Source organism: Pyrus communis, chromosome 16 (assembly GCF_041283825.1).
Source record: "Pyrus communis isolate YQ-2024b chromosome 16, ASM4128382v1, whole genome shotgun sequence".
NCBI classification, from domain to species: Eukaryota; Viridiplantae; Streptophyta; class Magnoliopsida; order Rosales; family Rosaceae; genus Pyrus; species Pyrus communis.
This window is the reverse complement of record NC_142580.1, coordinates 5,574,948-5,597,814: the sequence shown is the minus strand read 5'-3', so window position 1 is coordinate 5,597,814 and position 22,867 is coordinate 5,574,948. Positions and strand designations below refer to the sequence as shown.

Below are 22,867 nucleotides of genomic sequence, written 5' to 3'. Positions count from 1 at the left end.
TGGGTGACCTACTGAGAAGTTCTTGTGTGAGTTCCCAGAAACAAAACCGTGGGGGCGTGGTTGGGGCCCAAAGCAGACAATATCGTGCTACGGTGGAGTTGAGCCCGATATGTGGTGAGGGCCCGGGCCGGGATGTGACAATGGAAAATTTTCATGGAATGACCAAAATGATTAATTATGGACAAACTCAAGGATCAATTCTATCAATTTCAAATCTCAGGGACCAAAGTGAGAAGTTATCCAAATCTCAATGATCATTTTGGCTAAAAAACCATAATATTATTCTTTACTTAAAAAATGAGAGGCTAATATATCCATGCATCCCATTGTCATTTTCACCCAACAAAGCGCCTATAACCAGTCTACCCATACCCTGTGTCAACACTTGGTCACTCTATCACTGTCATATCTACTGTACTGTCACAATTGGTTAATGAGAAATTTTATTTGAATTCATATAATCTTTTTTTACACCCAACTTATTTTCTACATCTATATTACTTTTAACAAATCTATCAATATCTCTTTAAATCCAAATTTACGACCTAAACCATCATCACGAACCCAATTCAATATGTAAATTTATTTTTACACCCATTTAGAAAATATAAATCCAAAATCAAGAAATGTATAATACTTGAAATGAAGCATTAATAACTGTACCAATGCATGTTGCAAAGAAGGTCGATACCAATGCAGCAAGGTACATCAAAGAGGTGAGTCATGGTTACGAACTTGTTATAGTGTAGATAAATGATCTTTTTGGATAACTCAGTTAAAACTTTTGCCTCTTATTTTTTTCTCTCGTAACTTTTTATTTTAACCATAATGAACATAAGATAAAAATTGCGTGGTGGTAGAATTTGATTATTGGATGCGGGTTTATTGATTTCTTCTAGTTTTATTGTTAATTTCATCTTGTACTTGATGGTAATTATGCAATAAGATAAAAATAACTACTCACATTTAAAATTTAAATTATGTGTATAATATGGTTATATGATTTCAAATAAAAAATTTCTTCGTTAATCGTTTCAAACTTTTCCATTTCCCAAATTTAGAAATAGACCGCATTACCACAACATTTTCTTGAATCCCAAGTACCCTATAAACACAGATTACTGAATCCAACCATTTTCTCACAACTTTGTACCAAATCAAACTCTAACATGTCCAAATTTATCTTACTTTGGTTCTTTCCTCTGTTTTTGTTTCTAAAGAGTGCTCGTTCTGATCCGAGGGCCACTCAGGCAGCGATGATATGCACAAACGACACAGCTCCGATCCCAGAACGTCAAACCTTCATCGCCAACTTCTTAGCAGCCATGGACGCCGTCACCCCACAGATTGCCACCCGAAGATACGCCACCGCCGTCACCGGAACTGGAAACGCCACCGTTTTCGCTTTCGGCGAGTGCATGAGAGACCTCTCCAAGCAAGACTGCGACCTCTGCTTCGCCCAGTGCAAGACCAAACTTTTAGGGTGCCTCCCGTTTCAGAAAGCAACTCTCGGCGGCCGCCTTTTTTACGACGGTTGCTATCTCCGGTACGATGATTTCGATTTCTTCAACCAGAGCTTGAGTCCCCAGGACAGGACCGTTTGTGGGGACAGAGATTTTGGTCGGAATCGGACAGTTTTTAAGGATAATGCTCTGAGGTTGGTGAGGAATTTGAGCTCGACGTCGCCTAAGAATGATGGGTTTTCTGCTGGGTTTGCGGTGGGTGAAGGGAACGTTTCGGTTTACGGGTTGGCGCAGTGTTGGGAGTTTGTGAAGGGCGCTGGTTGCGAGGAGTGTTTGGCTGACGCCGTTAGGAGAATCGGGTCTTGCCCTCCGAAAGAAGAAGGGAGGGTTTTGAATGCCGGTTGTTACTTGAGGTATTCAACTCAGAAGTTCTATGATAACAATACAGTCACCGATGATGTAGGCCGAAATGGAGGTTAGTTGTTTTTTTCTTGTTCAAGCGATATTCTAATTTAATCTAAACTTCGATTATGCAGAGTGGACTGCTCTAGTATGATTAACTTGAACATTTTACATTTTCTCGTTTACCGTCTAAGAAAAGTTCTTTTTTTGGTAGTTTGGATTCAAATTTCGGACCACCTGATTTGATTCCAGAGTTCGATGTGATGAATGGTGATGATTTGTTTCTTAAAGTAGAAAACTTGACATTGTGTGGACTTGTAAATTGTGGTTTTGTGTTGTTAATGCTGGAATATTCCTGAGTGACAATTTTCATATGCAAATTGTTTGACAGGACGCCGCGGCTTGGCGATAACTTTGGCTGTAACATCTGCTGCATTTGCTGTTGTGCTGACTATTTCTGCACTTGCTTTCTGTGCAAGGAAGAAAATACTGACGAGAAGGAAAGGTACCACGGTTTTGATTTGATATTCTGTTTAGATGCTTCTTTCTTTAAGCTTTGGATTAATTTTTTTTTTCTTGTTTTAATTTCACAGCTGCTTCAGAGAAAAAGCAATTCGGAGCTCTGTTGGCCCATGTGAATAAGTCCCAACTCAATTTTTCATACGAAGTTCTCGAAAAGGCCACCAATTACTTTCATGATTCCAACAAGCTTGGACAAGGAGGATCTGGCTCAGTGTATAAGGTAATTTCTCCTTTCGTTCTGCGTAGGTATCAGATTTCGGTAAATGGAATTGACTGGGGAGTTTTTCCTTTATGTCAACACAGGGAGTTTTGCCGGATGGCAAGGTTGTTGCCATAAAGAGGCTGTTCTTCAACACAAGGCAATGGGTGGATCATTTCTTCAATGAAGTCAATTTGATCAGCGGAATCCATCATAAAAATCTTGTAAAGCTGTTGGGATGCAGCATTACAGGCCCCGAAAGCCTTCTTGTTTATGAGTATGTCCCAAATCAAAGCCTTCATGATTATTTTAATGGTAATTTTCTCTACTCCGTTGGGTTTTCGCATCATCAGTCCATTTACATATTCTTACAGTTCATCCCTCTATCAATTTTCAGTGAAAAATAATGTGGAGCCACTGAGGTGGGATTTGAGGTATAAAATCATACTGGGAACAGCTGAGGGCTTGGCCTATCTTCACGAAGAATCGAAATTGAGGATCATTCATAGGGATATAAAACTGAGTAACATTCTGCTCGACGAGGAATTCATGGCGAAGATTGCTGATTTCGGACTTGCTAGAATGTTCCCTGAAGATAAAACCCACATAAGCACTGCCATTGCTGGCACACTGTAAGCTGCACTCCGCCTGTTTTTGTTTTTATTTTTTGCTTCAAAGACTTCTTTATCTTTTCTAACATAGAAGAATACTAAATTTTCTTGCTTAGAGGTTATATGGCTCCAGAGTATATCGTTCGTGGCAAGTTGACTGAGAAGGCGGATGTTTACAGTTTTGGAGTTCTTGTCATCGAAGTCATCTGTGGAAAGAGGAACATTTCCGTCCTTTCAAGTTCGATTTCTATCCTACAGATGGTAAACAAAATTGTTTCTCTTGCATATCCGCTAAATCTTTAATTCGTGAACAAATTTTCACATTCACTTTTCAGTAATCATAATTTAACCTATCTTATTTCATAAAGACCTGGGATCTTTATGGAACGTGTAGGTTATGTGATGCTGTCGATCCACTACTAGAAGGTAAGTTTGAAAATGAAGAAGCATCTCGATTACTTCAAATCGGGTTACTTTGTGTGCAAGCTTCAGCAGAGCTGCGGCCGGCAATGTCATTAGTCGTGAAAATGCTTACCGAAAATCTTGATATTCCTCAGCCAACACAGCCACCATTTCTCAATTCTGGTAGCGCGGAATTCAACAGGAATATTCCGTCGCGTAATTTCAATTCCCTGCCTGCGGAGTCTAACACGCAATCTTCGAAGAATAGCATGACTCAGAGCTGGATTGAGCCTAGATGAACATTTTGTATTTCAGCATCCACAATGTAAATTTTGCAAGTTCAGATGATCTATGAGCTAAAGCAATCCCCATAGACCCTTTTGGATATCAGTGATCCAGCTCTGCAGCTCCCACGGTCTAATTACAGTCAAATTTTGTGTAACTTCTGTATGTTTTTACAACATGGGTAACTACAGCTGAATGCCCTTTGTAAAATATATGTAGAGAAATATTTGAGAATAGTTTTGAACTTCTGATATATGTAATACGGGGGTGGATCCATGGGAGCACCTTTTTTTACATGATATTTTTAAACCGTTTTTGTAAGGTCTATTCCGTGTGAAAAAAGATAAATGTTCGGATCGTTAAACTACTTTGCACGATGTTCAACGTCCTGTTACGTAATGATATGTCTCTCGTGTTATATCACGTTTATTTATTTAAGCAACCCTATTATCCGTTGGTCCCTTTTTGAATAACAACAAAATCAAAGTTACGAAAGTGGTGCTCTATTTCTTTCTTTGAATAATCAATTAAATCAGCATTTTCAAATGGCGGTGAGAATTATACTTAAGCAAACAACCATTCTAAAGTCAAAGTTAAAACAAAAAATAATCCAAGATTAACAGTTAATCAAGGAAGGATATTGCTAATACCAGCAAAGTTAAATAAAAATAATAATCCAAGAGTAACAGTTAATCAAGGAAGGATATTGCTAATGCCAGCTCTTATAGTTCACACAGGGTGCACATGCAGATCAAACAGGTCCCAACAATTTAAAAGCACCTCGTTGAATCCATTGAATTTTATGGAAATATCATATATCTGGAAGGCTCAAAAACTAAATATAATTAGTGTGGCAATTTTCTCTGCAAAGTTAATTAAATATGTTTTCTGGGTTTATTTGGTACACTGTATATATATAAATACAATGAGTGACTATGCTGATTAAAGATAAACATTCAAAATAACAAATGGTGGGTTTGAAACACCAAGTTGATGTAATATTTTTTAAATTTAATAACAGCAACAGTATTAAAAATAGAAACAAATATATATTATTAACAACATTCTTCCCCACTTGATTTTTTATTTTCATTAATTTCTGGGAATATAATTTGTGTGCATATGTCAATTAGTTGGCGTAATGATTAAGACTAAATGTTATTGGCTTATTGTAGTTGGTGACTTGTTTTCATGCTGACTATGTCGGTGCCAAAGAGCTATTTATGAGTTGACAACAAGGGATCGAGATGCACAATTATCTTCCCAACGGAACTTGTTGAGCTAACCACCTTTGTTGAATATTGTTGTGAACTTGTGACGAAAAGAGGAAAATTGTTATTAGTACACTGTGTTAAATTTGTCATAAATATCCGTCGTGCATGCTAATCAAACTTAATATCTTGTCCAACAAACTAAAAATATATCATTAAACAAAAAACTAGTCTATAGCGTGCCCAGTTAAATCTAAGAGATAATGTGAAAACCTAGATGCTATTTGTTAAAGAGAAAAAAGCTTCAATTGTCAACTCACTTTAACCATGAAGTCTAAATCTAAGATATTTGATTATTATTATTAGGTAAAACTAGAAAGGTGGTGATCCACACACTTATTTTTATCTTTTATACACCATCCTCAATTCTCAATCGTCAGATCGAATGAATTGAAGAAGATCAATAGATAAAAATTAACAAAAGTTTGTAAGATATAAAATAACTTTAAAATGGAGGTATTCGTTTCTCACATCAGTCAGATGCACCAACTACTACCAAACATAGCTACGCCTCCTCCTACGCTACATATATGATATACAACTAAATCTATATATTAGCACTCTAAAAATCTCATTCTACATTCCAAACTTTTTATATTTGGAAAGAAAAATGCACTTGTAAGGAATGTAGAATAAGATTTTTGGACTGCCAATAACACTTTCCTGTATAATAGTTGTTTGTATAATATATATAGAGATATACAGATCAGGATCCTCTCCTAATCTAAGGATTAGGATTCTCATGACTAAGGGATGTGGGCCGTTGGATGAAAATCCAACGGTTATAATTATTATAACTTTAAAGGGACCCCCTGTTTGTAGCAGTTGAATTTTCGTCCAATGGTCCACATCCCTTGATCATGAGGATCCTCATCCTTAGATTAGGAGAGGATCCTGGTCCGAGATATACATACATATATATATATATAGAGAGAGAGAGAGAGAGAGAGAGAGAGAGAGAGAGAGAGAGAGAGAGAGAGAGAGAGAGAGCTGTTGGATTTTCGGGCCAACACCGCGTGGTTTCCACTGCTCCTCCCTCATTCTTTCGATTTATAGTTTGAAGTTGAAGCAAAGAGAAAACTTTTCCAGTACCAGCCCTACCTCACTTTGACTTCTCAACGTATTCGAATTGGCTTCTCTCTCTTTATCTAGCTTCATTTCACAACAGCAGAAGCCAAAAGCCAAAAAACCAGAAGCCATAAGCCAGAAGGCCTCGATTAAGCTGCTCATCTCGCCTGCAGGAACTCATAGTTTCAGTCATCTAATGCAAAAACAAAAGGTACGCGTACATATATATTTATAGGTCTCATGTTTTACGAAAAAAAACCAATTTCCACGCACTCAAAACTTTGTCTACAACTTCTGTAGTTCATTTTTTGTCTACGAATTCCTTGACAGTTTAGTGTGTCTATATATATATATATATATCCTGCGAGTAATCATATCTTTATTTAGGGTAAGGATATAGCTCCTAAACATTCTGCCATGATTCTGTGTATTCCTGCAGCTAATATGGACATGGCGAGAAGTCCTTTTATTTTTGGATTTACCAGCGTGCCTGTATTGATGACTTGCTCTGCTGAGTCTGCTCTCACTTTCTCAAGCAAGTTGATCTAAATGGATCAACGATATGTCATTGGTAATATGTTAATACCATTGCCACTGAATAAAAAACGTATCTAGTGTATAATAATATAACGTCAGCAGTTTAGACTTTTAATAAGTCAACATCTTGATACCATTGTCACAGTATTGATATTAAGCTAATGTTAAGCTAGCTGCTTAACAAGTTAACATCTTGATTTGAGTCATCACCGGGGACCAGTATACAATAATATAACGTCAGCAGTTTAGACGTTTAACGTGAGCTGTTGGTGGCAAGTGGCAAATGGCCATGGCGGGCTGGCTGGAGGTCATGGGACCATGGTGGGGATTGGGTGGGATCTTATATGGTTGGATATTTATGTGGTTTAATTCAGGGAATCACTCCTCCTTCCTCCCTCCCTCCCTCTATAATTCAATGCCGACCTTTTACTATCACATTCAATCCGAACTGTGGGGTCCAAACTGGGGAGAGATTATTCAGTATGGTTGGAGTACAAGATTGATTGGAAACGTGAAGAAAAAAATTTCAATTAACTGTATTATGACACTTGGTATACCATTCCCGTTGTCATGTCATTGAAAACTTTCTCCAAACTGGGAATGCTGGTGGAGCCCTTGTGGGACCCTTCTCGTTATTCTGTTCCGAGCTGTCCTAGCCTCATGTCCCAGTCTGTTGTGTAGATTTCATGCAAAAGCCATGTGTATCGTCTCGATGTGACATTGTATCAACCGTGATGATATTTTTATCATGTCAAGAGAAATTTACAATATATTTTATTATTGACATAAAATATTATCATAGCGTTAATATTTATGCCATAAAAGTCGTCCAATTTCTACCTATAAACTCGCCTACACTTTAGGATTCCATTTGAATCAATGATTTAATGCAATGTGTGTTGTTTCATATAAATATTATAATGCCATGTGCATCGTCTCGACGTGACACTGTATTATCAGGTTGTCCCACTCCCTACGACATCACAATAGTGTAGGGAAGTCTCTCTCCGGTTTCAGAAGGCTGATCAAAGAAACGTTTCTTGTTTATGTTGACTGTGAAAGTGTGAACCCAAAGAAAACTCGGGGCTGCAATCCCTGCAACAGATAAGAACCCAAAATCCAAGACCTGCCCTTTTGACTTTGAGATGGAAACCCAGCAATATAAACCAACCACCTCCTCAAAGCCTCGAACTTTAAGGGACGGTGTCTAATTCTGCATTGCTACTTTTATGCCATCTGTTCTTCTGTAATAGCTACACTCCTAATTCCCATTTGCCCAATTGCCAGCAATCCTTAAATCTTCCACAACATTCCTTCATATAAATTTGGATGGAGGCAGCTGCAAATTAAACCAAAGTTCCAATTCATCCCAAAAAAATGAAGAAATGCAATCTTTCAGCTCTTTCCCAAAACTTACTTCTCCTGAAGATCCTGCTGTTACTAGGAATGGCTGCCGGAGATCCAAGAACGAAGACGGTCGAAATAATGTGCGGCAACCAACCTGAGCACAACACAACCGTTTTTGTTCCGAATTTTGTCAGCACGATGGAAAACATCAGCGAACAAATGCGAACTTCTGGCTTTGGCGTGGCAGTAACCGGTTCGGGCCCTGATACAAACTATGGCCTAGCTCAATGCTACGGAGATCTTTCTCTTCTAGACTGTGTGTTATGCTATGCTGAGGCGCGTACAGTGCTTCCCCAATGTTTTCCTTACAATGGGGGTCGGATTTACCTCGACGGTTGCTTCATGAGGTCCGAAAACTACAGCTTTTACGAGGAGTTTAGAGGATCGGAGGACAGGGTTGTGTGTGGGAACACGACAAGGAAGAGTTCAGCGTTCGGAGAATCAGCAAGGGAGGTTGTGAGGCGTGCGGTTGAGTCTGCACCAAGTAAACGAGGCTATGCAAGGGGTGAGGTGAGTGTCAGTGGAACAGCGAACCAATCGGCTTACGTGTTGGCGGATTGCTGGAGAACTTTGGATGAGAGCTCTTGCAGACGGTGTTTAGAGAATGCATCTGCGTCAATGTTGGGATGCTTGCCTTGGTCCGAGGGGCGTGCATTGTACACCGGGTGCTTCATGAGGTATTCGGACACAGATTTTCTCAACAAGGAAATGGGAAATGGGAGTTCCAGAGGTAAATGAAACTCCACCCCTTTTCTTTAACATAGGTTTCCTCTTATCGGTTTGAGCGGGTGGAGGGTAGGCTGCTTTGGTAGCTCGAGATTGAGCCCGGTGTGTAGTTTCGCTCACCTAATCTTCTAAACTTTGTTGCAGGTACCGTAATTGTCATCGTAGTTTCAGTTATCAGCTCCTTGGTGGTTTTAGTAGTTGGAGCAGCCATTGGATTTTATATCTGGAAAAACAGATATATACAAAAGAAAAGAAGAGGTAAAAAGCTTGTAGAAACTCTGCAATGCAACCAGATTGTACTTAGTTATTGCATTGCTTCATCAATGGTGCAAATTTAATAACGTCTACAATGGACGAAATAGAATTTCACTCGTAAAAGATTACCGACCACCAAAAGCTTTTCGGAGTTTTGCAGGAACAAATGATGCAGAAAAGTGGGCGAAAACCCTAAACGACAGTAGCTTAAACTTCAAGTACTCAACAATTGAAAAGGCCACAGGGTCTTTTGACATTGTCAACAAGCTTGGGCAAGGAGGTTTCGGAACTGTTTACAAAGTAGTTTATCTCCTCGTCTTTTGTTTGTCTTGTACGTCCGATGCCTCTCTATCTCAGAAACTAACAGGTTTTATCCTAGCAGGGAGTTCTGGCTGATGGGAGAGAGATTGCAGTGAAGAGGCTTTTCTTCAACAACAGGCACAGAGCAGCAGATTTCTATAACGAAATCAACATTATAAGCAGCGTCGAACACAAAAACTTGGTCAGGTTGTTGGGTTGCAGTTGCGCAGGACCTGAAAGCCTTCTCGTCTATGAATACCTACCAAACAGAAGTCTAGACCGCTTCATATTCGGTAATTTCATAGATTTACGTTGACTTATACAAATCCTAACTGGTGATATGCCATGCATGCTTCTGAACTTCTCTCAATGTTTTCGACAAATTTCAACAGATCAAGAAAGGGCTAAAACACTTAACTGGGAGAGGAGATATGAGATCATTGTTGGGACAGCAGAAGGTTTAGTCTACCTTCATGACAACTCGACAACAAGGATTATTCACAGAGACATAAAGGCCAGCAACATCCTTTTGGATTCAAGGCTTCGTGCTAAAATTGCAGATTTTGGGTTGGCCAGGTCTTTCGAGGAAGATAAGAGTCACATCAGCACAGCCATTGCAGGAACATTGTAAGCTTATTTATAGTAATATTTCGGGTTGTTTTAGTGAAGATAAACGAAGTACACTCCAAAAATGTAAGCTTACCGGTATTTGTAATTAACCTCAGGGGATATATGGCTCCTGAATACCTAGCTCATGGCCAGTTGACAGAAAAGGCAGATGTCTACAGCTTCGGAGTGCTTATATTGGAAATCATCACTGGAAGACAGAACAACAGGAGCACATCTGCAGAGTACTCAGACGGCATTGTTATAATTGTAAATTTCCCAATAAATTCTTCCTTTTTTCCATTCACAAAACAATTTGAACTTCGAATTTGCAGTATAAAGTAGATCCTCATCCTTAGTTCTTGTTCCTGTGCTTTTTGTCCGAACAGACCTGGAAGTACTTTCAAGCAGGGACTGTAGAGGAACTATACGACCCAAACTTAATGTTGCAAAATTTACATGACAACTTTAAGGATGAGATATTCAGAGTGGTCCAGATAGGACTTCTATGCACCCAAGAGAGTCCCTCTTTACGACCAACAATGTCCAAGGCGCTGCAGATGCTAACAAAGAAGGAGCTGGACCTTCCTCCACCTGCCAATCCACCTTTTATAGATGAAAAGACCATGGAACTCAATGACAATGGTGACGACCAATGTTACCCTCTAAATGCAGATGGTGCTTCTTCAGTTGCGAGTGTTTCACATAGTTCTTTCTATCCTAGGTGATCACAACACAATGAAAACGAAAGGTTTCACATATTTCCAAGGATTGCAAGCACTTAGTTTTCCTCTGAAGGAGCCGAGGAATCTCAGGCTGCACCTCAGCCCTGCTCAGCTCAGTCAGAGGGCACATCTAATGACAAGGCCAATTTTGACTAATTGAGAGAAAGTACAAAATGGCATTCGAGGATTTGTAGAAATTGTGAGAATGGTTGAGTGAGACTTCAAGAGAAAGCAATATTTTTTTTTCTCAGTTTTCAGAGCCAGACAGTATGAACAATATTTTCGTTGTCATTTGTAGAAGTAAAATTAATCTTGAGACATGCTCTTAAAAACTGATATTCAGAACTGTGAGAGAACAAATGAAAAGAAATGTTTGAGCCACAACATCTTTCTTATTTCCCGAAGGCACATATTTTGTGTTCAACAAGACACAATTTGAAAATAGCATACATGAATCAACCTATCGGGTGGCTACTAAGTTCCCCATGAGGCTTCCACCAATCTCATAATATTTGGCATTGGAAAAACCTCCATCTAAAGCCAGCTTCTCCAACTCGTCCCCTGTGTTCACAGAAAGATTTTAATCAACAAACTAGTACCCTGTTATCCGCTTAACCACTCCACTTGATCACTTATTAAGCCTATGCCTAAAGGCTTCCAAACAGAACAATTCCCAGGAGCTCACAAAATTTGAAGATACTCTGTTTATACTGTGTATAAACACAGCAGTACAAAGATAGCTTAAACAGATTAAAACATCATGAGGTGCAGATGCCATAAAAATAAAGAGCAAGGAAAATGCACCTGTCAGGAATTCCCTGATTGAACTTTTTAAGTACTTGTAATCCTCCTCAAGTCCAAAACCAGATGCCACGGGGACAACAACATTGTCAATCATCAAGTCCTAGCAAAAGTTGAATCATGAAGCATTCAGCACTTGATTGCCAAAATAAACATAGAATGGTCAAATTGGTCCACGCGTTAGAAGACAAAAACTTATTGTATCTGGTTATGAGTACCTGAACTGATGAAACAACTGGATTGGTGCTTTTGTTGAAGTCAAGGATCGATACCCTTGAGCCTGTGATGCCAAGCAAAAATGAGAAAAACTGACCTACACAGAACTACATCATCATCAAGCGAAAAAGAGAGAGGGAATGGAACCTGCTTTCAAAACTCTAAAAATTTCCTCCATGGCCTTGTGTTTGTCTACTACATTTCTTAGCCCATAACCCATAGTGATGGCATCAAAGTGACCGTCAGAAAACGGCAATTCAGTTGCATCACCTTCAACCCACCTAACAAGATGCAACGCATAACATGATCGATTATTCACATTAATGTAATGCTGATTAGTAATTCAGTATCTACTTAAAGTGCTTCGCGTAAAACAAACGAGGTGAAAAAGATAAAACACTTTCAAAACCCCGGGTTAAATTTCAAACATTTTTAGTTGATCGACCACTAGATTTACCAGTGCTCACTCAATGTTCAAGTAGCAGGCCTTCGACTTCAACTTTTGCCGCGACGAAGCAACTGACAACTGCTCCTTCGAGAAATCAAGACCAATCACCTGCCAATGTAGCCAGATTTTACAATCCCAATCACAAACATCAGCTCATATTCAAATTAAATTACCAATCTTTAAGCAAATTACATCAAAGACCGAACCTTGCCATTGGACCCAACTTTCTCGGACAAGAGAAACGCTAAATCCCCACTTCCACAGCACAAATCCAACACACTCTCCCCCATTTTTGCTCTGCAACCCAACATTCAAAAACTTGAAATTCAGAGACCCAAATATGTTCCACCAAAAATAAAGCAAAAAAATAGTCAGTTAATTTTTACCCGCTCCACGAAACTGCCATTCTTTTCCATATTCGATGTTGACCCAAGCTCAACAAATCATTTAACTAAGAATTATTCCAAAAATAAAAACGGAAGATAAATATTTAGACAGATTCATTATTAACAATCAAAGAAAAAGTGACACTGCAACTGAAGAAAAAAAAAATCGAACGTTATCGTAGACAGGGGCAATGCGGTTGAAGAGCGCCTGGCGTTCGGTGGAGGACCGGACCCGACTGCGTCTGAACCGGGAATTGGGTAGGCATGGACCGGCAGAGAATGGAAGTTGAAGCCGAAGCGAAGCCATGTCAGTTACTGAAACACAGATACACCCGTTTTTCTGAGATCAGTGATCGGATAAGGGGGCCCGATTCCGGTAAACTACGGGTCGTCGGTTCTAAAGTAAGCCCAATGTAGGTAAGCCATCTCAGTCTAGCCCAATAGTGATGCATGGCCTCAGATTTTAAGCATAATCGATTATATAATTCAGTTTGGGTCTGGTTTTACATGGTGAGAAATTACTTCGATCTTCAAATTTTTATAGCGTGCCTACTTATTTGAATGGGGAAGTCATGAATCAGATACTTGACAAAAAAAAAAAAAAAAAAAGAAAAAAAGAGGGAAAGGAAAGGAGATATGACCAATCAGACTTTCTAATTGATTTGATTCTTGATTCTTGAACTATTACGTGTAAAATTATCAGAGAAATAGGTCAAATGTCCACTTCCAACAACATCGATGTTGTCCCTAACTTGGTAATTACCACCTGCACAATCCATTAGGTGTGGGGTTTTATCACAAAATGTCTCGGTATTAGTTGGAATGAGATTAGGATATTTAAACTCTTCTTTTCTTATTGATACGATCGATGTAGAACATTTCAACATTATGTTACATTACAGATTTCACAATATGTTTACTTAATGTTTGGAAGGATGTGAATTGTTATGCGAAACCTGCAATTTTTTAATTTCATGAGTTCGTAAACACTTAGAAATTCAACAATCAAAATCACTTCAATACTCATTTTATATAAGCAAACATGTTTCGCGTGTTTTTTTTTTAATCAAAAATGAATATTCGATCTCATTACCTCTACCAATATTTGGAAGAGAAATGAATCTAACCAAAATGTAAATGGTTTTAATCACTTTTCTTAGTTGATTATAGCACTCATATTTTGGGGCATACTGATTAGGTTTTTTCCTTTAATACAAGTAATATACTACATTAAATTTATCTAAATTACAAGTACGAAAATTCATACTCAAGTGCAGAAGAATGAGTACACTATTCCAGTGAACTTGATTTGGCTCAAATTTGCATTTATTAGGGGAAAACTCATTAGGAAAAGGAAGAAATCATATGTTGTCAAACTAGTTAGGATAAAAGTCGGTGCCCTAGAATTCCGAAATTTAGGAGTACGAGTTTTGCGTTTTGAGGCTGGATCATTTGCAAGTGATAGCAAGGGCATGTAAGCACTTCATTCGTTATCAACCGTGGTCAAATTCCAGAGTATAACATTAAAGCAAATTACAATCACATTCCCCCTAATCATCTTAGAGATGAGGTAAATTGATTGACGAATGTCAGTAAAGTTTGCGTTTTCCAGATCATGCACATATAAATTACCAGGACATAAGTTTTATTAAGCATTTGAGAGAATGTACATGCATGCACCTCATTCATCTGTAAATAATGGTCCAGTAAGATCATCCATCACCGCCAACTGCATGTTCTCCGATGGTCTCCAATGACGCTTACGCTGATTTATAAACCAGTTGTTAATTTGCCTCTGATCCAGCCCCGTAGATTCCGCTAGCGCAATCTTATCAGCCTCCTGAATGAAATTAGAGCAAAGGAAGAAAAGGAAACCACTGTGATTATCAAACAATGTCATTAGGCGAATATATGAAAAATATTGAGGTGTGACAGTATCGTCATGTGGAGTTATTAAACTACGTGTTATAACGCGAGAAGAGAGGTTTAAGTACCGTTGGATATGGCCATTTATAATGAACACTCCACCAATCAAGTAACGTTTGCCTTGCTTCTTTCGGCAGCTTTCCTATCTTCTTCTTCTTGGAGAATTCGAGCTTCAAGGTTCCGAGATGACTGCCAAACCTACGCATAAGCCGATCCTTGAGATCTCGATCTTCACCTCTTTGTTGAGCTTCCTGCACATCTATTTCGCCTCCACTGAAATCCTCATCCGATGACATACCACCACCTTCATCTAATCACCAACATTGTCCATCAGCTTATACAATTAAACCTTTAAATCCATTTCAATACCAATAGGGTGCTATATAATACAGCTACCCTAGTCAATACTATTTTCTTCTCGGAGAGTTGTACTAAACTCACATCTTGGGGAAAGATAAAAACAAACTAGTAGACTTTTACGCCTGGACAATTTCAATGCATAATAACTATGTGCTAATTAAGCATTCATGATTTCTGTGTTCTCATGTCAAAATTCCTGTCTGTATGACTGGCAATTTTCCCGAATGGGATAAAGTTTTCAAGTTTACACTGAAGCACATGCCTTACGGTTATGAAATCTCAAGCTAACTATCTAAAGGTGATTGTCGTACTTGCATTTGGTGACTAAAGATTGAGAGCAACTTATACATAGCACATGTATTTTATCACCGTGAAATCTAATGTCTATTGTATACAACGGTATGTGAAGAAAACTTACACGTAGTATGATCCACTTGCAGTGTACCATGACACTGACGTGTTTCTCCTTCATATTTCCGATAAAATTAAAAGTAAAAAGCGACCGGAAGAGCAAGGGTCCCACACCATGAACTAGTTTTCAAGGGCATTATAGGGTGCCATTCTTTCTATCCCAGAGCCTGTGGGTTGCATTGTTAGCCGGTACACCGAAATACCGAAAACAGTCTTTTTTGTCAGCTCGACTAAGACTTCGAGGAAAGGAGAGACAACAACGTCAGAGACTCAGAATGGACAAGACTGACGGGTCCTTCAATCAAATCGGAACTGACACACATACGACACAGCACATCAGCACCGTGCATGTCTTAGTAAGTGGGCAGGTCGGTGACAATGGCGAACTTTCACCAGAGGCAAACCCTAAAAGGTTTTCTTAAAAAAAAAAAAAAAAAAAAACCCCTAAAAGATGCCCAGGTATTACATTATTAGGTTTCCTATTTCTACTGGTACTTTGTATGTAAATTACATCTTCTTGGACGTCCACACTTCATAATTTTTAGATTTTTTTTAATTATTTTTGTTAATAAGGAATAAGAGTGTAAAACTATTACAATAATTAAAAATAAAAAAATTCAAACCCAAGACATATGAACAGAAAATCAAAATCATATATACTGATATTAGATCACATGAAATCTTAATTTTTAGCCATCCAGCAAGCCCTCTGCTCTTGGGGCAAGATGTTTATGAAACGGGTGCACAATCTTCATGGCATTCTTGGCAATTTGCACAAGCCAATTATAAAACTCTGCGTGATAGTAGTATTTTAAGACGCCAAAGCCACCGTATTTCGACGAATACATCCCTCCTAAAACGTTACTGCCCCTGGGAAGTTAAAAAAAGAGTTTGAAGGTGATAGGGTTTGATGAAGCGGAGAGAACAGGACTCCATTTAGGGGACCCCGCTGCAACGCAGAAGTACGTGTAGTGAGCAGACACGTATGAAGCAATAATGACACTACAGAAGAGGATGTCCAACGAAATGACAAGCATTTAAGCACAGGTAGCAGTACTGGCCGGAAACCCGAGAGGGAGAGAGAGAGAGAGAGAGAGAGAGAGGAGAGAGAGGAGAGAGAGAGACATAAAAGCTCCTCTCAGCGTAGAGTGCGGGAGTACATGGGAATATGTGTGGAGTAAACTTCGAACACCCGCTAGACCCGGGGTTTAGCATAAAGTTATCTTCCTTCTTCCATATGCAGTTGTAGCAGTAGCAGTAATATTTATTATCCAGTTCCTCGTCATTTTACCAGATAAACAAACAAAATATTAGAAATTAAACGTGTTCTGTTAGGTTTGGATAGACTAACCTATCATCCAAGTTACATTCAATTTTCCACCGGGTAAGACCTTGTACTCTCGACCATCTAGTATTTCACTCTTGCATTATCGAGTAAAATTTGGCAGCATACAACAACAAAAACGAAGACATGCATATAAAAAAGAAAAGGCATAGCAAATAAAACTCTAGATTGTGTCACTCTCGTTTCATGCTATGTTTGAGGAGACGGTGACACAATGAGAACATGCAATTGGAAGTTTGGAACACCATAGTTTGATTGTGTCATTCTCTCTTACATTAATGTGTGAAAAGAGTCGTTGGCATACCGAGAACATGCAACTCAGATATCGAAATTATGCTCTGTATCATATATATAGCAACAATGTCACATGTTACCGGCATATAGCTACCTCAGGAAATGTGCTATGAATGAACATAGCACGATGACAAGCCTTGCTTTAATGCCACAAGCACCAAACATAAAAATAAAGATTCGTATCATAGGCCTATTCCATAGTACAACAGATCAGCAATATTCTATGGCTACTAGACGTTATATGCAAAGATCTATATATTTTACTTGGCAAATGAGCTAAACACTTCAAATCAATAAAAAGTTGAAAACAGCACAAGTACTTGGAACATGATTTATCATACAAAGTTCCACAGGATCGAACACTTCTTTAAGTGGAGCAATGCAGCTCTAAAGAACTTGCAACTGAATAAATGAATCATGATCGATTGATCCTCATAGCATATATTTGAAAATTTCAAAGTATATCGTATTTTGTTAAAAGATGTTCAAAGAGCACGAAAAAACTTTAAGATAACATTTAAAAAGAACTAATTAATCATATAGTCTTGAAAAAGAACTAAACAAGACTTTTACAAATGCACGAGCCAACAAGATAAGCCATGAAAGCACGTGAATATATGCCAATATTATGTTTTTGTCCAACTGGACTTCTGCCATGGTCGCATGCTGAAAAATGTTCTCCTCTCCCTTTTCTTTCGGATAATTAGTTAAAGAATCTACCGATGCACTAGTGAGAGCAGGAGACCAATTAGATATGAAACCACATCGCTGAAAAGGTATTATGTACTTCCATAAAAATAAAAAATAAAATAGTTGCCAACCATAACCTACAAGATTACGATGACACTTCACCACAGATACAGATTAATCTAATAATCCACCACCCTTTTTAAATGTCTAAGGCCTACTACTCGCATTCCGGGGGCACAAGCTCCAGGCTCGTGCAAAAGTAAGTAACGACGACTTTACTCTGATTGAGATGCTTAAATGTACAAATCTTTGCTCAAATAAGTAACGGAGTAACAAAGGGAATTCTTCGTTATTATCAACAAGATGAGCGATTTATGTACTCTTTTATACATTTTGCTCACTTCAATAACTTAACAAGAGAAAGAGTGAGCAAGAGGTTAAAAAAAATGCGAATAAATCATTTCTTTAGACAAATGTAATTCAGACGACAGTGTATGATATGCACTCACGTGATTAGTAAAATTCCTAGATAAGCTAACTAGTTAATTCACTTTTCTTTCCAATGATCATGGCCAAGGGAAGTACAGATAGATTTGATTCTAATATTAAAAGAAAAAAATGTTATTGGTATTTAAAAAATCTCATTCTAAAGATCCCGTAATCGTGCCCGTTTATAGTACATCGTGTGATTAAAAATTATTTTAAATTTAAAATTTAAAATTAAATATATATAATTCTTAACGAATACTGATCACACGATGTACGATAAATGAACACGATTACAAGATCCCTAGGATCCCGCAATAATCCTTTTCCAAGTTTCGCTGCATACAATACAAGCCAATTACTATTCATGCAGTATTGGAACTTGAGAATCAATAAAGGAACCTGACTACACATCATTATTTGACATGCCTGCATATCCACTCCAAAATAAAGGAAACTGACTAATTAAGATATCAGTTGAGTGGTCTTACACTAAATCTGGTTCCGCAACATGCTTGCTCAACAATGACAACAAAAACGTGAGAGATGATATTCCCATATCTATTTTTACCATTTTTAATTCTTCTTAATTTTTGAATTGTCGGTTCGAATGAATTGAAAAAAATCAATAAATACACACGATTAACAAGAGTGTGTGAGCCCCCAAAACAAAAACTGCGAGGACTCTTCTTCTGTTTTTTAAAATAAACTGCGCTATTCGGTGCACATTTGCCACCAAATTTGTTTGATCACTTTAATTATATTCAGAAAATGAAACATCCATAAATAGATAAATATATACAAATTTATGTATTGATTGTAATATGGATGATCTTAATAAGATCATCCAACTTAACATTAACATGCCTGCACTAGACCAAGTAAATATCAATCAAGATCTCTAATTTCTAGCTTATGCTATGAAGTTGACAGTCCAGAATACATGAGTTTCAATTTGAAAACTGAACATGTCACAGAATGAAGGGAAAAGTAAAAATAAGAAACATGGTTAGGGATTGATATAGATTATGAGCAAGTGAAAAAGGACTAAGTTAAGAAGGACGATATCTTACAAAACAGAAACATTTGAATGGACAATGAACGACACAATCAAACAACTATTGGAGTCTCATGAGACTACAAATCTCTGAAACGTCAAAGTCAGAATCTTTGAAACAAAAAAGAATAGATTTAGCTGGTTTATATGGCGTCTTTGGGTGGAAAACTAACACAACAAGCAACAAACAACCAGGGTGGATTTAGAAACACATACAGGCACAAAATGTGTGGGGAGAGAGAGAGAGAGAGAGAGAGAGAGAGAGAGAGAGAGAGAGAGGGAAGACAGGCGATGATAAGATATAACAATGAACCGTTTCCAGATTAGAATTCCGAAGAACAGCTAGCAAGCCTAGGATTGAAAATATATGCATAAGACGAAAGGGTCTCTTTCCCTTGTAGAGGTACTAGGGTTTTTGTGGCTAGCTAGGTGTTTGTTTGTATGATTAGTGCCACACAAACACGCACATATATCTGATAAAAAACGTCCGTAATTCTGCGAGCATCTATATGTTTTCATAGTTCTCAGTAAGTGGGCCGCTCGCATAATCATCATAAGAGAGAGCGAGATAGATAGACCATGATACCAGAGGGCTCGACTAGGAAACCAATGGCTGTTATACTTCGTGTACTAGTACTGGAAATAAGATTATGCTAACATAAGCCAAATCTAACGCTATCGTGCACCATTAGAGAGAGAGAGAGAGAGAGAGAGAGAGAGAGAGAGAGAGAGAGAGAGACTGACCGGAGAGGATTCTAACGGAGGAAGAGACACGAGCAGATGATGAAGAAGTGCAGAGATTGGTGAGTTGCGTTTCGATCTTGCTTAAAAAAGTGGTGGCTTCATCAAAAGGCCTGGATAGATCTGATCTGTACTTCACCAACATGTCGCAGTAGGTTTCCTATATACAACGGAGAGAAACAGGAAAGAACAAACAAAAAATTCAAATTAAAAGACAATAAAATCTAGTAAAAAGAAAAAAGAGAAACAAAGAGAGGGGGGGGGGGACCATGAACTCGTCGAGCTCGGGATCAGCTCCCAAACACGTGGAGGAAAACATCGAACTAGAATTACAATAGTAGTCTCCCTGCTTCTTGTACAAGTCGTTTTTTCGTCGGATTTCGTCCAAGAAACCCGCGATTTCCGGCGGCGCCCCAACCTACAAATAAGATAAAAACATTCACAAGTCTTCTTATTAACAAAATTTCATACTAATTGAATAATAATTAATTAGGTATTTGTTCACCTTCTGGCACTCGATGTATGCGTGAATGAGCCTAGGGTACGTCGGATGCGACGCGATTCTGGCTTTGATGGCTCCGAGCACGTCCTCCTCGCGTTGCACGATTGTTGTCGAAGCGGCTTCTGACGCTGCCGAGTACAAGACGGAGTCGTTTGATCCGAACATCGCCTCCCGTTGATGATGGTGATGATTGTGCTCCCGAAAGGCTCCGGAAGAGACCAGCAGGCTGCGGTAATCCAGCGGAAGGATCAGATTCTCCGGCGTCATCAACGGCGCCCTGTCTTCGTACTCCGCCGCCGATTGAAACCCTGTGTCCCCGTAGTCGACCATTGATTGCAATCTGTATATTTCCTCCATCAACGTATTACAACCCCACAAGCTTATCTTCTTCTTCTGCTGCTGCTATATTATTATGTCCTCTTCTAGTTCTAGATAGACAGTGATAGATAAAAGAAAACAGAAAGAAAAGAAAGAGTAATGATAGATAGAATAACTTGTTAGATTATAATTACAAATTGTATAATATATTATTAATAAAAAAAATAAACACAGTAATTCATTATTAATAAAAAAATTCTTGTCATATAATTTATAAAAAAATTGTATATATAGATTTCCTTAACATTTAAGAGATGCCACTGCTGCCTGATGATGATTCAATTATGACTTAACGATAATCTTCACTTGTATTAATTTTAATATAATGTTAACTCCAATTTTTTAACCGAGACGGAAATTGCTGGAAGTGGAGTAACAGAGGGTACCTGCAAGTGTTCTTGGTGAGTGTGCTTGTTGCCCGACCAAATCGATGAGACGAGATATACGATTTAAACTAACGTGAAATCCCAACAAAAAAACAACAACGTGAAGGAGAACAAAGTTTTATAATATTAGAAAGATATGTTGCTCGAAAAACATTACGGATAGTAAAAATTAAATAAAATGCGAGCCTCAGTAAATTGTTTTCTTTTTTCAGAATTTTTCTTTTAGTAGAATAAGTATGATAAATAATGCATTCAACAGAAAAACTATCTTCACAAAGAAAAAAAAAAAAAAATTATCACATAAAAGTCTGCTTTATTAGTCAAGACGAATTCTAGTGGTGGGTCGTGAGATATAGGTGGCATTACATGTGGGACACACAAGAGCTTCTTAACGAACAATATATGAAGATCTTATGGATGAATTTGAACTTGGCATCTACATTTCATAAGCATATATTGTGCATATGTGTAGTTGACATTTGTGAACACATACGTTGCTTTTACTTATGAATTTATGATCGATGGTGTTAACTAAAAAAAATAAAACTTGAAAATGAAAATAAGATATGAAAATAATTATTATAATATTCTTAACTTTTAAATTTTAATTAAGGATAGACTATGTCTGAAATGAATTGAAATCGATATAAAGCTAGCAAATTTAGTTTGATGATATTTGACACAAAGAAGAATATGAGACTTCCACGTAAGACTAGTGTCAAGCTAATTATGATCGATGTGTAGACAATGCATTTAGTATTCTATAGATTTAAAATAAAATGCTTATTGTTACGTTGTACTTATATGGATCAAGTCAAACAAAACCATTTTTGTCAATAAATTGAGTTAGGGTTTCATTATTCTTACTACCACTTCAAGTACATTAACTCACAAAAGCGAAGAAGATAAATGTGGCATCACGACTGGCTTCATTTAAGAGATTTTTCAATGTAAACAAAATACGGAGCGGAATATCACATGTCATTACACAATTAAAATGACACTTGCAAAAAAAAAAAAAAAAAAAAAAAAAAAACACTTCTCCAATTATACAAGAACATATGGCGTTTTGTTCCGGGCTCCAAGTTCATTGAAAACTCTCGCCCCATTTGACACATTGTTATGTGCTGGTAAGAGAGGGTATGGGACTTTTAGTGGCACAAAAGAGGTCACTACATCCATGGCTTCTAAACTGGTGTGGGACATAGCCAGGGTTGAAATATGCATGGAAACAACCTAGCTAATAAACCAGTGTATTGATCACTGATTCACAGTATAAAAGCTTTGACTGGCCAACAAACCAGAGGATTAATGACGCGGTGGAGACGCAGCTGCACTTTTTCGGGGTAGATGCGTGCGTATATAAAAGCAAGTTCATTCTTAAAAAATGAGATGGATTAATGTTAATTTAATCCACTTAAATAAATAGTTATTGACTTGATTGAACAGTAATTAATCAAGTGCATCTTCAGTATAATCAATTAGTATTAAAATATTATTAAATTTTTTTATAAAATAATAAAAAATAAATTTTATTTTTAATTTCGAATAGAATTTTTATTTCAAAAATGTTGAAATCCAACTGCCCAAAAAAGTGGACACGTGGCCCACGGTGAGATTCTGACTTTTTTTTTTTTTTAAGTCTGGAACGCGCGCCCACA

At 37.8% G+C, this 22,867-nt stretch overlaps 4 protein-coding genes across 11 annotated transcripts; 2 read left to right on the top strand and 2 right to left on the bottom strand.

Annotated features, from left to right (window-relative positions):
* Window positions 1-1,039: 1,039 nt before the first annotated feature.
* LOC137733002 (cysteine-rich receptor-like protein kinase 3) lies at window positions 1,040-4,211 on the top strand. Its single transcript, XM_068472229.2, has 7 exons — window positions 1,040-1,938; window positions 2,257-2,370; window positions 2,459-2,607; window positions 2,691-2,901; window positions 2,984-3,218; window positions 3,314-3,458; window positions 3,566-4,211. The coding sequence occupies exons 1-7, from the start codon at window positions 1,170-1,172 to the stop codon at window positions 3,896-3,898; spliced, it is 1,956 nt and encodes a 651-aa protein (XP_068328330.2). The 5' UTR covers window positions 1,040-1,169; the 3' UTR covers window positions 3,899-4,211.
* Window positions 4,212-6,131: 1,920 nt separating this feature from the next.
* On the top strand, window positions 6,132-11,163 carry LOC137731598 (cysteine-rich receptor-like protein kinase 2). Of its 7 annotated transcripts, XM_088687478.1 has the most exons (9): window positions 6,132-6,434; window positions 6,663-6,794; window positions 7,721-8,897; window positions 9,038-9,151; window positions 9,309-9,448; window positions 9,531-9,741; window positions 9,841-10,075; window positions 10,174-10,324; window positions 10,444-11,163. In XM_088687478.1, the coding sequence occupies exons 3-9, from the start codon at window positions 8,138-8,140 to the stop codon at window positions 10,780-10,782; spliced, it is 1,950 nt and encodes a 649-aa protein (XP_088543604.1). In that variant the 5' UTR covers window positions 6,132-6,434; window positions 6,663-6,794; window positions 7,721-8,137; the 3' UTR covers window positions 10,783-11,163. The 7 variants fall into 7 exon arrangements, with proteins under 7 accessions (XP_088543604.1, XP_088543605.1, XP_088543602.1 ...); XM_088687479.1 differs by lacking the exon at window positions 6,663-6,794 and having other exon boundaries at window positions 8,048-8,897; XM_088687476.1 differs by lacking the exon at window positions 6,663-6,794 and having other exon boundaries at window positions 8,048-8,897; window positions 9,291-9,448.
* Window positions 11,140-13,036, bottom strand: LOC137731599 (2-phytyl-1,4-beta-naphthoquinone methyltransferase, chloroplastic). The gene is made up of 8 exons (XM_068470755.2): window positions 12,803-13,036; window positions 12,631-12,695; window positions 12,451-12,541; window positions 12,264-12,352; window positions 11,944-12,077; window positions 11,799-11,860; window positions 11,584-11,683; window positions 11,140-11,340 (listed from the first exon to the last, which is right to left on the bottom strand). The coding sequence occupies exons 1-8, from the start codon at window positions 12,935-12,937 to the stop codon at window positions 11,240-11,242; spliced, it is 777 nt and encodes a 258-aa protein (XP_068326856.2). The 5' UTR covers window positions 12,938-13,036; the 3' UTR covers window positions 11,140-11,239.
* Window positions 13,037-14,089: 1,053 nt separating this feature from the next.
* On the bottom strand, window positions 14,090-21,395 carry LOC137732368 (homeobox protein knotted-1-like 6). Of its 2 annotated transcripts, XM_088687480.1 has the most exons (6): window positions 21,207-21,395; window positions 20,446-20,870; window positions 20,209-20,358; window positions 19,944-20,100; window positions 14,625-14,866; window positions 14,090-14,470 (listed from the first exon to the last, which is right to left on the bottom strand). In XM_088687480.1, the coding sequence occupies exons 2-6, from the start codon at window positions 20,797-20,799 to the stop codon at window positions 14,312-14,314; spliced, it is 1,062 nt and encodes a 353-aa protein (XP_088543606.1). In that variant the 5' UTR covers window positions 20,800-20,870; window positions 21,207-21,395; the 3' UTR covers window positions 14,090-14,311. The 2 variants fall into 2 exon arrangements, with proteins under 2 accessions (XP_088543606.1, XP_068327780.2); XM_068471679.2 differs by lacking the exon at window positions 21,207-21,395 and having other exon boundaries at window positions 20,446-20,933.
* Between the last annotated feature and the right edge of the window lie 1,472 nt (window positions 21,396-22,867).

Excerpts from the sequence above, each read along its gene's own strand:
- LOC137733002 (XM_068472229.2), top strand. The coding sequence starts at position 1,170 with ATGTCCAAATTTATCTTACTTTGGTTCTTTCCTCTGTTTTTGTTTCTA. Across the intron at positions 2,371-2,458 it reads AATACTGACGAGAAGGAAAG|CTGCTTCAGAGAAAAAGCAA; the intron begins GTACCACGGTTT and ends TTAATTTCACAG. Across the intron at positions 3,459-3,565 it reads CGATTTCTATCCTACAGATG|ACCTGGGATCTTTATGGAAC; the intron begins GTAAACAAAATT and ends TATTTCATAAAG.
- LOC137731598 (XM_088687476.1), top strand. The coding sequence starts at position 8,138 with ATGAAGAAATGCAATCTTTCAGCTCTTTCCCAAAACTTACTTCTCCTG. Across the intron at positions 9,152-9,290 it reads TATACAAAAGAAAAGAAGAG|CTTTTCGGAGTTTTGCAGGA; the intron begins GTAAAAAGCTTG and ends GACCACCAAAAG. Across the intron at positions 9,449-9,530 it reads GTTTCGGAACTGTTTACAAA|GGAGTTCTGGCTGATGGGAG; the intron begins GTAGTTTATCTC and ends TTATCCTAGCAG.
- LOC137732368 (XM_088687480.1), bottom strand. The coding sequence starts at position 20,799 with ATGGAGGAAATATACAGATTGCAATCAATGGTCGACTACGGGGACACA. Across the intron at positions 20,101-20,208 it reads CCGAGCTCGACGAGTTCATG|GAAACCTACTGCGACATGTT; the intron begins GTCCCCCCCCCC and ends CGTTGTATATAG. Across the intron at positions 14,471-14,624 it reads ATAAATGGCCATATCCAACG|GAGGCTGATAAGATTGCGCT; the intron begins GTACTTAAACCT and ends AATTTCATTCAG.
- LOC137731599 (XM_068470755.2), bottom strand. The coding sequence starts at position 12,937 with ATGGCTTCGCTTCGGCTTCAACTTCCATTCTCTGCCGGTCCATGCCTA. Across the intron at positions 12,696-12,802 it reads TTGCCCCTGTCTACGATAAC|TTAAATGATTTGTTGAGCTT; the intron begins GTTCGATTTTTT and ends AATAATTCTTAG. Across the intron at positions 12,078-12,263 it reads GCCTGCTACTTGAACATTGA|GTGGGTTGAAGGTGATGCAA; the intron begins GTGAGCACTGGT and ends GCATCTTGTTAG.